The sequence below is a fragment of the Xiphophorus couchianus genome, chromosome 18 (assembly GCF_001444195.1).
Source record: "Xiphophorus couchianus chromosome 18, X_couchianus-1.0, whole genome shotgun sequence".
NCBI lineage: Eukaryota > Metazoa > Chordata > Actinopteri > Cyprinodontiformes > Poeciliidae > Xiphophorus > Xiphophorus couchianus.
Window position 1 is genome coordinate 30,531,262 of NC_040245.1, and position 15,453 is coordinate 30,546,714.

A 15,453-nucleotide genomic window follows, 5' to 3' on the forward strand; every position below is an offset into this window, starting at 1 on the left:
TTTTGGGTCTGTGTCCATGTGTGTATACACCACAGGTCCTGGTGAGTGAGGACTCGGACGGAGAGGGAGTGGTGGCTCACTTTCCAGCCCATGACAAACCCATATCCTGCATGCAATTCAACCCTAGTGGTAAGGACCACTTCCACAGAAACACACACGCACAAAACACACATACACACCCACACAAATGCCTGCTTTTCAAGAGACGGCTTGCATTAAAGACTTGCAGTGAAACCAGAAAACAGACTGTACAACACTTTGGTTGAAATATTATACACTGAGTAACTTACTTAGTGTATAATGTGTGTATATGTATATATAGACATATATATGTAGAGAGAGAGATAGCTAGATAGATATGTGTGTGTTGTTTAATTACATAAAGAAAAACAACTACGTGGTCTTTTTACTGTTGCTGACCAAACTTAGCAATTGAACTATAGATCAAATAATTTAAATCACTTCTTCCCCAGAGTAGTTTCATGAAGAGAAAAGTTCAGAAAATTTGAAAGAAGCAACCACAAAATAGAACAATTTATCAGCATGCCAATGCCCAGTATTTAAGAATCAGTGTGGATGTTTGGGGTCATATTGTGTGTGTGAACTCTCAGAATGTACTCCTGCCCAGCGTGTGTGTGTAAGTTAATAAAGAAGCTGCTGAGAGATGACTTTCACCCCCTGACCCTCAGGAATCCCTCACTTACTGAGACTCAAGACTAACTGAGCAGCTCTGTCTGAGCAGGAAAAGGATTAAAATATGGACAAAGACTGACTACAGATGGTTGTCTAGACTCTGTCCCTCATTCCTCCCATCAAAAATCAAAAACACATCCCAGGTCAGAAAAGTTGATTATCAAGAACTTGATCAGGACATATTTTCTACCCAGAGCTGTGGATTGTACATTTTCCTAGTTGTGGAATCTCTATCACAGTACATGAATAGGAACCGTTGCTTTTTTAAAGACGTCTTTAGTTGAGCAGGGCCAAGTTTCATTTACACATCCAAGGTTTGTACAAACAAACCATAATGCTAAAGGATGCAAACTTAGATGCATTCCTATAAATATTTAGAAATTCTTGAATTAATTTATCTGAAGTGTAAAGGTTAATATTCCACCGTGAATTTGTAGCTTCTTCGTTTGCAACAGCCAGATGTCATGTCTTTGAGATCAGTTTCATTGCCAAAAAACCGGACCAAAAAGCCAGATAAAAGAGTTGGACTTAATGGGACCAACTCCAGATGAACCCTTGGATGACTGATTATCTGGTGGTGAATTTCCACAAATTCTAAAATATCTGGAATGTTCATAACAATCCAGGATGGACTGGGATCCAGATCTGACAGACTGGTTTGTTGGACTGCCAGTAGGAGAACTGGAACCTGCTCATATTGAACTTGTGCTTCCTTCCATCCACTACTGACATGGAAGAAAGTTCAAGCTCATCATGACGAAAATAATAGTGTTAGACTAAAGAGGAAATGATGAAATGACTCAAACTAAGTCTGGAAAGCTCAAGTGTTTTGGCTGGGAAGAGTTATAAAACCTTAGTGGCTTGTGTGTGTTAGAGGCTCTGTAAAGGGTGAACCGGAGGCTGCCAGCTTTTGGTGTGGCGCCTAGCACTCTGCGGCGTTGCATTGGATTTGTGCATCTATTCCTAGCAGTGTAATTAGAGGGACGCACATGAAGTGCAGTGGCAAAGTGCTCCTTTAACAGCTGCACTGAGTGTGCTTGTTTTCTTTTGCGTCTCGTTCTTTCTAATCATCCTCAATGATCCTTGACTTGATTATTAGGTGCATTGCCAAGTTCAAAATGTCCTCGTGTTTTCATGCCAGAGATGTTGAGGATTTGTTATGACTGACTGGCACTAGATGGAGTGATTGATTCAGCCTTCAGGCTCCACTCTGAGCTCTTAAATGTCTTTCTGCAACAATCTCATTCAGACTGATAAGGATTTAGTGCTTTGCTTAGTTATCAAGTTGGTAACACTACAAAGTGAACATATCCGAATGAAAATCACATTAGCATCTTCTAAAATCTTTCTTAATTAATTAAAGTAACATTTGTTCCGCAAATTGTGCCTCCATGTGTGACAGAATCCACTCCTTCTATTTTTTCTGTTTCAGAAATGCTTCTATTTTAATTCTTTCACTACTCACCCTATTTTACTATAGTAACTCTAAAATATTTGTACAATTCAGACTTATAAGGATTTAGTCTGAAGTTTTGTAATATTTTTAAAATTTTTGTAAAAAAAAAACTATTATGTAAACATTCAGTAATTAAATTAATAAAAAGTAATAAAATTAATAAAAGTATGGAATATTTCAGTGATAAAAAATATTTACACCATAGAAGCCAAACATGTGACCAAATTATTCTTTTGCTTGCAGTCCATTAAATGATGTAACAATATTCGTGGTTGTCTGAGATATTTTGGGGGGAGATTTTTCCAATTGACAGCAAATTTGTGACAAAAATGCTGATAGCCTCTACGTCAGGTGCTGCTTCTGTCACAGTTTCTTTTCTTGTTTTTTCTATTGACAGATCAAAAAGCATAAGAGAAAAGGAGACACATTTTGTAAAACATCAGGTCGTCCTGTTACGAGCATGATGCATATGTGTTGTATTTCCATCTCTGTTTTTCATAGTGTGTTCGTATTGGGATTAATGATAAAAAATATTATTCCACTCTTTACCATGTCAGCATGTGCTATTCTACATTTGCTGCAATGTCATTGCTTTGTTCTATTTAAAAAAATGTCCATACTGAAGGATCTGGATATTCGGTGCACTATAAACATTCAGTGAGTTCATCCTAATGGGATATTAGGGCCATATAGTAGGACCTTATTATTGGGTTGATGGTGTAATGATTACATTGTTCTTGCTTTTATTCCGTTGTGATAACACATACATTGTATGTATGTGTTAGGCAGCATCTCAGTGTTGTAACTCTGATGCTGCTGAATCTTTCTAAACATTTGTAAAAACAACCTGTTTAACCTGGTGATCAAATAGTGCATGCTACAGTATCATAGGTGGTGCTCAAACCTGTCATTAAAGCCAAAAGCAAATGTGCAATAGTGTGATGTGAAATAAGGACGGCGTATTGGGATTCCAGCATTACTTTTCCACATCTGTTGATGTAATATGAGTTGGTGATCTCTGATTATTCTTCAGCTTTTTCAAGACTGTCCCACTTTGCTGGGTAATATTTTGAAACTACCCCAAACCTTGTATTTAGGGCAGAGAATGAGACATTCAAAATTTGAGCAAATTGGACTAGACTTCGAAAAGGTTTCTCTCACTTTGTTGGAAAGTGTTTTTCTTTGCAGCATGAAATAAACTTACAATAACTGAGCTGTCCTCTAAAACGTTCACTGATTCTTTTGGCCACAGAAACAACCTTGAAACTCCCAAAATACATACTACTCACATATAGTAACAAATGGGTTCTACTTTTTTAATGACGAAGAAATAAAGGAGAAATTCTAAATCCTAAAATAACTTGGAAACAAGTACACTGAAATAAAAGCCAATAGATCACCTGTTAAAATTATACATTTCCCTCTGGGATTGAAGGATATTCATTCACTCATTCATTCAAATATGAATCCAGTAGGTAACTGTAAATTTAACATGCTTTCCTGAGTAGTAAAAAGAACAAAAATGTCAGATGTCAGATATAACTGTATGTTCATCCTAATGTGGAGAAAAGTCTCTTTCATTACATTTTTCAGTCTCATAAAACTGTATTTTTTAGCCATCTAGATGTTCTGAATATGGAAGTTTTGAATGTCCCATCAAAGCCCTGGGTAATGGCAGATGAATCAAGGCTAAATTTCTCCCTACACGGAACTGTCCCATAAACCATATTCCTGGTTTAGTAACATGCCGGTCTAATGAATAGCCAGGCCTGTCGTGCCTGACCATTGAGGCAGCTGTGCCATGAAGGCAGCTCTCCGTGGTGTAATAACTCCTTCGCTGCATCTTACTGATGTGTGAAAAAAACCAGGCTGCCGCTGAAAAAACGCTCAACCCACATGCACATGTTGAACACGAGGGGAATTCCCACACACAAGCAGCCTGACTCAGCCACACACTTCTAGCCACACATTTAGCTTGGATAGAGTTGTGTCTTCACACCAAGATAGTAATTAGCACTCACAGCTGCCTCACATGTGATTTACAGTCATTACTGTGGAGGGATACTGTTGACTTTTTCCAGCTCTGTCTTGGAAAGGAAACGTTGCAACCTTTGTAATGTTGCAGTTTTCTATAAAGACTGAAGGTTTTTTTTTTTTAAAGTTACTACTTTTGTTAGAAATGCTACCTTGTCATCTAGGCTTCAGTGGGATGACCTACTGGCTTTAATAGCAGAGAGAAAAAAGAAAATTAGATGCTCATTTTCCATAAAGTAAATTGCTATATGTATTCACTGGTAGACATGATGTGGTTTCTACACCAGACACCTCAGCAGTGTAAAGTTACTAAATGCCCGTACAGTTGTGTCCAACTGGGACGACATCAAGAGGAAAAGCAGCTTAAGTGTTAAAATTTGTTCAAGCTGGGGCATGCCGTGGTGGCGCAGGGAGTTAGCACGCCCCACGTTTGGAGGCCTTAGTCCTCGACGCGGACGTCGCGGGTTCGACTCCCGTCCCGACGACCTTTACCGCATGTCTTCCCCCCCTCTCCTCACCCTCCTTCCTGTCTGCCTACTGTCGAAAAAATACGAGCAAAAAATGGAAAATAAATAAATAAATAAATTTGTTCAAGCCGAGAGTCAAACTCAGGCAATATTTTCCAAAAGAGGAAGAGATAACATTGTCATATTTTTTAGTGTAGATGGATATTTAATATTTTTTGTGCTACTGAATAATTCAGTTGGATATTTAATATCATTTATAATTTAAGATTTTTTATGTTACTGAATAATTCATGTCATGTAAAAAGTAAAAAAAAAGAATGTCTTTTAAACAACACATACAGTATTTGGTGTAGATTAAATTGACCCCCACATTCTTTCCATTTAAAGTAACTGAAATAACACCTTGGCTTATCACATGATGACTAGAAGATCTTCACCTACTGTTTTGAAGAATGTTTTCACCTTTTAGACCCTGGTATGCTTTGCTCTTGGCTGCTGAAATAAGAATTGAACACCATGTTACGGTCTTCAGAAACAAAGTACACTAGCTGTGTTTCCATCGACCATACAATTGCACAAATTAGAATCGTGAAAATATATTTGCTCAGAGCAAATTAAAGAAAACAACTCACGTTTTTTGTTAAAATGTTGTGTCAGGATAATGTGTTTTCTCGGCTTTACCGTAATTTGCATATTTCTCAAAATTGCAATGGAAACACTTTTTTGCTTCACATGAGTTGTGTGATCAATAACCGGATGTTATTGCTGGTGGAAAAGACAAAGAAGACAGAAGTGGTAGAAGAATGATGGCATGGCATATTTCTTAAAGACTTATCATGGGAATAAACTTATTCACTTGTGATTTTAATTGTGTTTCTTATTTAATGGAATTACTGCAATTCCAAAATTGTGTTCTATGATACTATCAAGAAAAGATTCGACATTATCAAGAAAGATTTGGTACATTTGTAAGGGAAACACAGCTAGTGTAGCTACTTGCGAGCCTGGTGCAAAATGAAAAGAAGTCTGAAAAGAAATCACACATTCCACTTTGTGAGACATAGTGTACAAGTGGAAAATATTTACAGCAATTATCAACATACCCAGGTGTGGCCCTCCAAAAAGCTTTGTGCTGAGAGCAGACTGTAAGATGCTAAAAGAAGTCTCAAAGAAACCCTAAAATGTCATTTGCACAGCAGGCTCTTATTATAGCTGATGTTAAAGTGCACGTTTCAATCAAACTTTCATGGGAAGAGGAAAAGAGAAAACCGTTATTCTCTTTGCCAGCGAGAGCATATACAAAGTTCAGAGGCATCATGTATAAAAGAGTGCACGGTTTTTATACTAAAAGTTGGTACAGGGACACATTTTGAAAATTGTGGCACACAAAAAAATTCAGATGTATAAAACTGTGCGCACTCAAGGGGCTGCACACGTTTCCTTTTATACACATCACAATTTGTCTGAAATAGAGCGCAGCCGCTGTTCTAGTGTTGGCCCACCTGTCATAAATACATATGTAAATTAGTTGAAATACCCTGAAGGCTGCTGCCATGTGTCCCAAGAACCATGGCAAAGGTCTCTACTTGTGGTAGTATAAGTAGTTCTAATAATAATATTAATATACTTAATTTAAAAGGTGCCTTTATGTAAAAAAAAATAATCAACTTTTACTAATATATGTGATGGAGTGATGATCTATGTTAGTCTTTATATTTAAGATATATTTGGCTGAAAAAATATAAATGTTATTCAGCTAGGTTAATACAATGGTAAAGATGTGGACTATTTTGTTTGATGTTGATATGGACAGTTGTAACTTAGTGAAGTCTTTTCTAGGACCAACAACTGTGACTGATTGAGACGTCACAGATTACCAGAAGCAAATTAAATTTTAAGAAACCATGTAAATGCAAAAGGATTATCTCTGCAGCCTCACTGTTTGTCTGCTCAAAAAAGGGATTAGCTTCAGAGGAATGGATCTGTTGATTAGAGTAGTTTGTTTAAGAATTAAAAAAAAAAATTGACCAACAAATAGCCCTGGTGTTAAAAAAACAAGAACTGCTGTGAGCAGGTTTTTGTTCTTGCGAACAGCCGCCTCGCCTGTGACAGTCTGCAACAGAAACCTCTCTCCTCTTAAAACAACTCCCAGCAGGAAGTGTGCAAATATGTAAATGCTGCATAAAAATGGACCTAAGTGGTGTGTTTTCCGCTTAAGTTGATGAAAGAACAAGCCTGAAGCTCTACCTTGAGAACCAGTCATGCTTTGTGAACTTGACCGTTACGGTGCTTGCCTTTGTGTCGGCACGGCTTTAAAGCTAGGTGACTTTTTTACCCTGTTAAAAAGACCGACATTCCAGCATAGGAATATCAAACTAATAGCAGCTTGTCAGCAAGGTTAGCCACACACAAACACCTTTTTTTCATATCTATTAACATCGAAGTGCTCACAGGTGGTCTGCCTGTGGAGCATGTAGAAAAACACAACCCTTGGTTTCAGCCCACTGTACATCAAATGAACCTTGAGAAGCCCCTTTCTCTGATGTTTTCTTTGCTTTTCTTTTGTAGCTTTCATCTTTTGGATTGGAGTAACAGTATAGAGTCAAAGTACAGTATATGCCAATTTATAGATTAGAATCTTTTGTATTTATGTAAATAAAACTTTAGAATCTTGTCCATTTGCCTTTTAATTGATTTAAATTTTTCAGGAATTTAAATAGACAGCATTTTAACACCAACGTGTGTTGATCAGTTGTTAAAATAAATTTGGAATTAGTCTGACGGCACCCCTTCTGCTATATTAGGAATACATAATTTTGACCTTTTGGTTTCCGTAACCCTTAACCTGAAACCTACTCATATGCTCTTACATATGAGTAAGAGCCGCTCATATTTATGTTTGTGGTTTCTTTGGTGCATTGTTGGCATTTATTTAAATAAGACAGTCCTGTCAAACATACAGTATGTAACACTTAACCTGCAGAACTTAATGTGAATGTAAACTAAGAATCAATTTCAGCTGAATTTGGAGTCAGATAGATCAAGTGGAAACTGAAAAGAACTGGATGAAACAACAATGAAGTGATAACCAACACCTTATTTTCTGATGAAAGATCAAAATGGTCCCAAACTACGAAACCTTTCGTTTGCCTTGAGGCTCCATAGTTGACGCTGTACCATAAAAGATCAATAATTCTTTTGGCAAATGCATCCCGTTGACAGATTCGCTTCCTTATGAACACAGTTTGGCGCGCCAGTGTCCTTTTCGAAACAGTTCCTGTATCGGTCACGTGACTTGCTGAAAGCAATACGCGCACCGACACGGGGTTTTGTCTATGGGCTTGACGTATGCGCCGACGCATCGGTGTTGCCGTACCCTTCATGAATACTTACTAAGTGATATGTTGTGTTTATTTTCTCTTACCAGGATAAGTCTTACATACTACCTGAGTGAACATCAAAGATTTAAGTAAGATTTTGTTGGTTATAGAGGTCAGATATAGAGGTTGAATATGAGACTGTGTTGGAAGCCTGGATCTTGGAAAAGCATTTATTGTGAAAATATTTTATATTTCATTGTAACATCAAGCTTTTGCTTCCATAGAAGAATATTGAGTGACTTTATGTTTATATTTTCATGTGTGTTCTAATACTGAGAAAGTGTGTCCTAATACCCTGTCAATTAACTATTGTGTATCTGCGTTCATTGACAAATGAAGTAGCTTTAACTACAGCATTACATCCCCAGCCCACCTATTGTTTGATGACCAGGTTGGCCAGGGTGTAGAAGATGCTTTTAAAAAAATTAAAAAAATTCTGCAACATTGCAATTCTGAAGCACCATATAAACTGGACACATACCTGGCAGCTGTAGAACTGCCACTTGATTTCATGCTCATCTATGCAAATCCTCTGTCTTCACTGAAGAAGGTTGACTTACCTTAGCTGTCAACTGAACTTCGAACATTCACCTTGTACATATGAAGAACTCTGTGGATTTTACATTCTTTGTGCCCATAAACATGCACCATAAAAGAGCAGTTTGGGAGGGCGCTGTAACATTTTATGTTACACCGACCTCTTGCTTATTTTTGTTTTTCCACTTCTGTTTTAGCTTTCTGTGCCACCCTCTTGTTCCATCTGCAATTGTTATGTAGAAAGCTCTTTCAACCACTTTGTAAATGAATGTTCTGTCCACTATTAATGGGGCTTGAGCAGATGTTTTCTGTTTGGTTGACAGAGATGGGGCAGTACAGCTTGCAGCGAAACACAACAAAAGACTCAGTTCTAGGAGAGGGGTCACAGAAACTAAAAACAGACATTTATGGAAATGATTATTCAATTTTCCTCATGTTCCCTATGCATGCATGTATTACGCACATGGCAAATTAGAGGTCATCTCTTTCATTTTAGTGCACGTCTAAGTGCGTGTGCCAGCAATTTTTAGTTGTAAATCATCACAAATAACACTGTAACGTATAGGACAAGGTGTTATAAATAGGATGTGTCAAACCATGCTCTGGCCAGCCTCTGGTTTCCCCGAAACCCTGTCTTTTCAGCCGCCGAGTGGCTCAGCTACTTTTTAATTTGGTCTTCCTGCGGGCTAACCGACTGACGCCTCTCGGTGAGCGCATCTGTATTTCAACACTGCCGCAAAATCCCCAATCCTTGGGCTCTGACACTCACACAGCTCGAGCCTCTTTGAGCCTTTACTTTTTTTTGGGCCCTAACTGCAGCATCAACAAAAGAGAAATACGGGCTCACGCCAGAAATCAGCAGCCAACTTTCATCCACTGGAAAGCCAGAGGGCAGACTGTGCAGCCACCAGGAGGGCAGGGCTTGACCAAAACAGAGAGCAGAGGAGAACTAAAAGAAGGAGTGGAGCGTGGGTGAAAGAGGCTTTGAGAGTGAGAGGAAGCTCCCAGATAAACAGACCGCAGCGCCTCAATTCCTAATCACCCCGCGCTTCCGTTTCCAGACTCTATAATTAGAAGGGCCCCGTTCCTTTTTTCTGTGTATCCCCAGTTGACGCAAATGCTTCTTGTGGCTTGGCACCTCGTTTGGGGTGTGGGTTTGAAGAGTTTACAGGCCCTGGGCCTTAGTTCTCTGCCTTTCTGGTCGCTGTGATACAGCATGAAAAACTAACCACTGTCTCAGTCCACACTTTGCTTGGCTCCACTCGATAATATACATGACCCTACTGCTTATCCCTTCTACCTCCCTCATTCCACCTCTGTATTATCTTTTCTCAAGAATTTCTCAAAAAAGAAAGCTTTTAACAGTTAACGAATGTGCTAAATTTATTAGGCGTCTTAATATTTCTTCATGTTTAAGGGCGTTGGGGAGTGTTTTCCATCTCCCTTGCACATGTTGCTGAATTCTTTTAATCTCTTGCCATTACAGCCTCCTCTTTTCACTTTTGACGTGCCACCCAATAAAGCCTGGCCACTAATTAAAACCTACTGCTGCTTCTACGGAATAGATTCCAAGTGGAACAACTCATAGGAAAAGGACAAATTATTTTAGTATGACTTGTGTCGTTGAGTCCTCAGAATGACAGAGGCTGGCCAGTTGTTAGTCTCCATCAGTGATATGGTTTCACCGTTCTGTTGAAAGCTTCTGGCTCTGGGTTTGGGCTTGTGTCTGAGCTGCCTTTTTTCTGGCCAAACCAGTTCAGATCTGGGTTTGTTCTGGTGTGGTTTGTTGAGCATGTTGTTTATGGTGAGGGCCTATACTTTCTGCAGTTTGACGAGCTTCAAATAAAACGGGGCTAAATGAATGGGCCTGTCAGTGTTGGTTACACTTGTGCTGCGCTGTGGTTCAGTGTTTTAGTGATTTCCAGTGTGCATGCACACAGCCATGGTGATCCTTAGATGAGTAGATGCTTGGATGCTCTCCTTCGTAGATACTTATCATCTTGTCTTCCCTTACAGGAACACACGGCGGGAGCCCTGCACTTAACCAAACCGAGCTATCATATGAGAGAAAGCTGGCTTTTATGACAGGAACAAACGATAGCTGGTTTAATGGACTTGTTTGTTTGTTTGTTTTTAAAGACACAATAATTCTGTCATACTGTCTAGCATCTGTCCGGCAGACTTGGTAGAGTTGGCAGACTTTGTGTGGTCCAGCCCAGGGAGTAAAACTGAAATAATGTTTTATTTTACCACTTTTACAGGTCTGCTGTTAGTTTTTTTTTCATTTGCTTTGTTGCATTTCTTGAATCATTTTTTGACATTTGCAAAACAGTAAGTGCATTTCTGAAAACAATTCATACAAACAGCAAAATCCGCTTCCTTAATTCATCACTCAAAATTACAAATCTGTCTTAATGAACACGTCAGTGCTTCAAACTGTCAAGTCTTTGTTTCATTGTTTGGATAAGACAGCCATATTGATTAGTCATGTCAGTATAGCTGTGCACTCTGGTGGGATGTTGTTGGAAACTATAGCTAAAGTTTTGATGACAAGAATTGTAAATTCTAATGGTGGGAGATCAATGGGAAGATGCTGGACAAAATTCACATTTTACTGTAATTTGTTGACAGAATACAGGGTTTCCCCCAGAAAACTTGCTAAGCCTGGTGGTCGGGGCATTGTGGCGGTCCACAAAGATGTGAAGTTGGCAGGAAACGTAAAATATTACTGGGTAATTATGTTACTGGAACATAAATTAAAAGATTTGAAATTGTTTAACATTTAAATTTAAAATTTTAAGGAACTGGCAAGTTTACTTTGTAAAAGTTCAAAGAACAATCTTCATAGTTAGATTGTTTTGTTTCTATAGCAACAATTTCATGCTCTCAGTTTAATCTTTGAGTTTTAGCTGTTCATTAATGCATCTTAGTAAACTACAATTACATTTGACTGCCCGGTCAATTAAACTAGGCACCCTCTCCCAGATTTCACTAAATTCATGGTGAAATGCTGTTAGTGGTGCTGATGTTTGGAGCAAGAGGGGCCCGTAAATCAAATTCTGCTCAAGGCCTCATACAACTTTGGACCGACCCTGCATGATGAACTAAATCTGCTGCACAGTGCATCTCTGCTGCTGGATACAGAGGGACAAATGGGAGTACATATAGGTGAGCCAATATGAGCCATCCGTGCCAAGGTAAACTTCGCAAGCCCGCATTTTTTGTATGCCAAAAATTCTTGCAGTTGACAGCATACCAGGCAGAGTAATATTAACAATTCTTCAAACCAGCAAAAAGCTCATCAGTTGTTGTGAGGTTCCACTGGATTCCAACTCTTGATCAAAAACAACATGGTGCTTGGATCAGATACAGGAGGATACATTGCGGACGGCCAAAAGAATTATGTTGATACCAGTTAATGATTTGTAATGCTGTCACTGTGCTTGTTGTAGGAATGCTCCTGGTGACAGCCGACACCCTGGGCCATGACTTCCATGTCTTCCAGATCCTCACCCACCCTTGGGCTTCCTCACAGAGTGCTGTTCACCATCTCTATACCCTGCATCGGGGAGAGACCGAGGCCAAGGTCTGACACACAAACACAGACACAACTCTAATCATTAAATTCATGTTTGAACAGAGTGCATCAGATATTCTGTTTGTGACTATGTGGAACTCCAATTCTGCCTTCGAAGTAATTAAAAGGAGAAATCTGTTAAACTACACTGCAAAAACACAAAATCTTACCAATTATTTTTGTCTAGTTTCTAGTTTAAAAATCTACTGTAAGTTCACTTGAAATAAGACAAAAATAACTTTTAAACAAGACAAATAATCTTGTCTTAAGTGATACAGATAAAAATATACTAGTTTCACTGGCAGATTTTTTTAAACTTCAAATGGAAAAAACCCATCTTGTTATAAGTGAAAGAATCTGCCAGTGGAACATTTTTTGTCTGTATTCAAAATTAATTACTTAAAGCCTAGTTCACACGGCACGACTTTTTAGTCCCGACTTTCTCCTTATGACAAACTTAGAACATTCGGCATCCTAAGATTGTTCCTTGCGATAATCGTTACCGATCGCCTGCCATGTGTGGTGTGTTTAGACTGATCGGATCCAGTTGGTAGAAAGCCAGGACCACTCTGATCTAAAGTTGAGGATATTCAACATGTTGGATGTCTTGAACTATTGCAGCATATGCGGTGTTCCCCGACTAAGAGCTAGAACGCAACACATTGAATGTGACAGGTAGCCAATCAGGTGCTTATATCACCAACGTGGTGATATAAGCACAGAGAGGAATCCCAACCAAAAAGCAGCTCACATGGCGCGACAGAGAGTCTGGTGGATATGTGGAACAACGTGAATGTTTATTCAAACATTTCGTGCAAGGAATATCAATAAAAATGATATCGTGGGGTTTTACAGGATTTTCTGTCTGAGGCCTGAATGTTGGTGAGTGAAATGGGTTCATGTGTGGTGTGTTGGTCCTGCTATGTGGCTGGGTACCATACACGGTACGATCCAACCCATTATACCTACAATTTTTTATCGGCTCATGTGTGGTCTCAGGTTTTGAAAATCGACCGACAATCCTAAAATCATACTGTGTGAACTAGGCTTAGGATAAGCCTATATGTCTTGTTGAAAAGGCTCGTGGTCTTCTACCTTTAAGTTCTTTTGCCTTATTTCAAGTGCACTAAGATGTTTTCACTTGAAAGTAGACAAAAATACTTTGTAAGATTTTGGTATTTTTGCAGTGCATAGTCATCTTACAGACTTTTCAGTATTTGCCTGACCTGTTCAAATCTAATCTGTTATTTTTCAGAAATCAATCAATTATAGTTTATTTGTTTAGCACATTTCAGCAACAAGGCACTTCAAAGTGCTTTACATCACAAAAACACAATAATAAAAAGCAATAAAAACAACATGCAGTTGTAAATCTTAAACTGACAAATACTGATATTGGCCAGTATACTGTAGTACACCTGTGTGAACTGGTGGGCATGTATATAATATTTAATATTGTGACTATTGACTCTTGGTTTCACTTTAATCTCTCACTTTAAAGTTTTTTAATAGGTATGTTGCCTATTCCTAAAATAATTATATATTAAGTTAAAAAGTATATTCCAAGATGTGTTAGTATTGCTATATCAGAGGTAGAAAACATATTATCGCATTTGATGTTACAGTAACATGCTACAAAGTTGTGTAATACAATCCTTTTCCTTTAGTTACATTCAATAAGACGAATATTTGCAACCACAGCATTGAGCATCAGAACCATACAGGGTTTGTATTAAAAAGGTCAGAAAAACTTGACACCCTTTGGCTCTTTTTACATGCTGGTTGGGGGATTGAATTAGATTCTTGACCTTTTTCTCACCTGTTCTACACATGTCATCTACCAAGTTCATATCTCTACACTTTCTTTGTAATACTCCTACCTGCATTTTGCCTAAGCAGTTACATGACTGGTTATATATTAGAAATGTCACTTGATCTTTTGGAGGTCTTATAGACGTGGAGCTTGTTGGAGCCTTTCCCTGCTGTGCAACAACAGGTCTGGCCTGAAGGGGTTTTGTGTGAGAGATCGGGGAACATTTGATTACATCTTAGGTAGGAAGGATGTGGCTGACTGGGATTTGCCCAAAGACAACCTCTTACCAGAGTGTGGAAAGTAAAATGAACACAAGGACTGTTGGTGAAAACCGTTTGTATTAGACATCACAACCTTAGTGTAATTCAGTCTTGCAAGAACACTCTCAACTAATAATAATTCTTTCTTCATTTACAACACCACACCTAGGCACTCTTGATTTCTTAACAGTCTTGAACATGAATATGAATGACATCTTGAAAGTAGAAATCAATTATCTTGTTCACAGAAAGAATGTTTTCATCCAGCTTTTTCACTCATGGCGTGCAAAGACTTTCCAAAATAAGGTAAAGACACTTACTCAACAAAACTGCTTCAGGCCTTGTTCGGTTCAGGATTATTGACTGGGAAAACACACAATCACACACCACCTCTCACAGGCTGCCTGCAGTTCGGTCCGCTGACCGGCTGCACAGTGAGACCGCTTTGATCCGACCCGCTGTAAACATTGAATGCCAAGCTGCGGCCCAGTGCTGGGGCCAGGGGTTATCACCGCACGCTCACTTACACGCACACAAACACACAGCCGCACTGCGAAGCACAGTGGAGAGTGATAAAGTCTTCAGTTAGGTGGGTGGAGAGACGCCTTATCTGTCTCCAGCAACCAAACATGCGACCGGCTGCCAGTGACCCGAGGCCAGGTAAACAAACCTGCTGCTGATAACAACTGTAAAGAGGCTGGGGTGGAGAGGAGTGTGGACGGGCATGGGGGCCAACCAGAGAGCCCTCATCCTGGAGGTTAAGGCTCAGCTCCTTTACTCTAGATATCACAGTCCTGCAACATCAGTTGGGATTTTAGTAACATGACTAAACTCAGAAGTACATTACTACCAGGAATGCATGTCCACCATTTTGAAGCTATATCTCTACAGCTCACTGTTCTGCATTGAGAAATAGCAGCAGTTCTCTAGCATTTATATAAAATCATGAGCATGGTGACCAATGAAAGTGAAATCTGCTTCGTATAAACAGTTCGATTTTTTAACCCATATTTTTCCATCTGCTAACCATGTACTGCTCTTCATTATTCTTCAAAACACATTGATGCAATGACACGATGTGTTGGGTGTCTTTATGTTACTGCTTCTCCCAGATTTAGGCCAAATACCTAATATGCCAGTTAGTTTGATATGAACAGCTGTCTGCTTGCACACTCAAGGTGTCACCAATATAAAGTTCCATTTATTACTAGTAGTACTGATAAAGACATAACATTC

General features: G+C 39.0%; 1 protein-coding gene across 5 annotated transcripts in view; it reads left to right on the top strand.

The window, feature by feature from the left end:
• Positions 1-15,453, top strand: part of bcas3 (BCAS3 microtubule associated cell migration factor) — a 328,257-nt gene that overhangs the window by 46,912 nt on the left and 265,892 nt on the right. For all 5 annotated transcript variants that reach the window (XM_028044826.1, XM_028044830.1, XM_028044829.1 and 2 more), the window contains exons 13-14: positions 36-129; positions 12,020-12,153. In XM_028044826.1, coding sequence (XP_027900627.1) covers positions 36-129; positions 12,020-12,153 — 228 coding nt within the window. The remainder of the gene's footprint in view (positions 1-35; positions 130-12,019; positions 12,154-15,453) is intronic.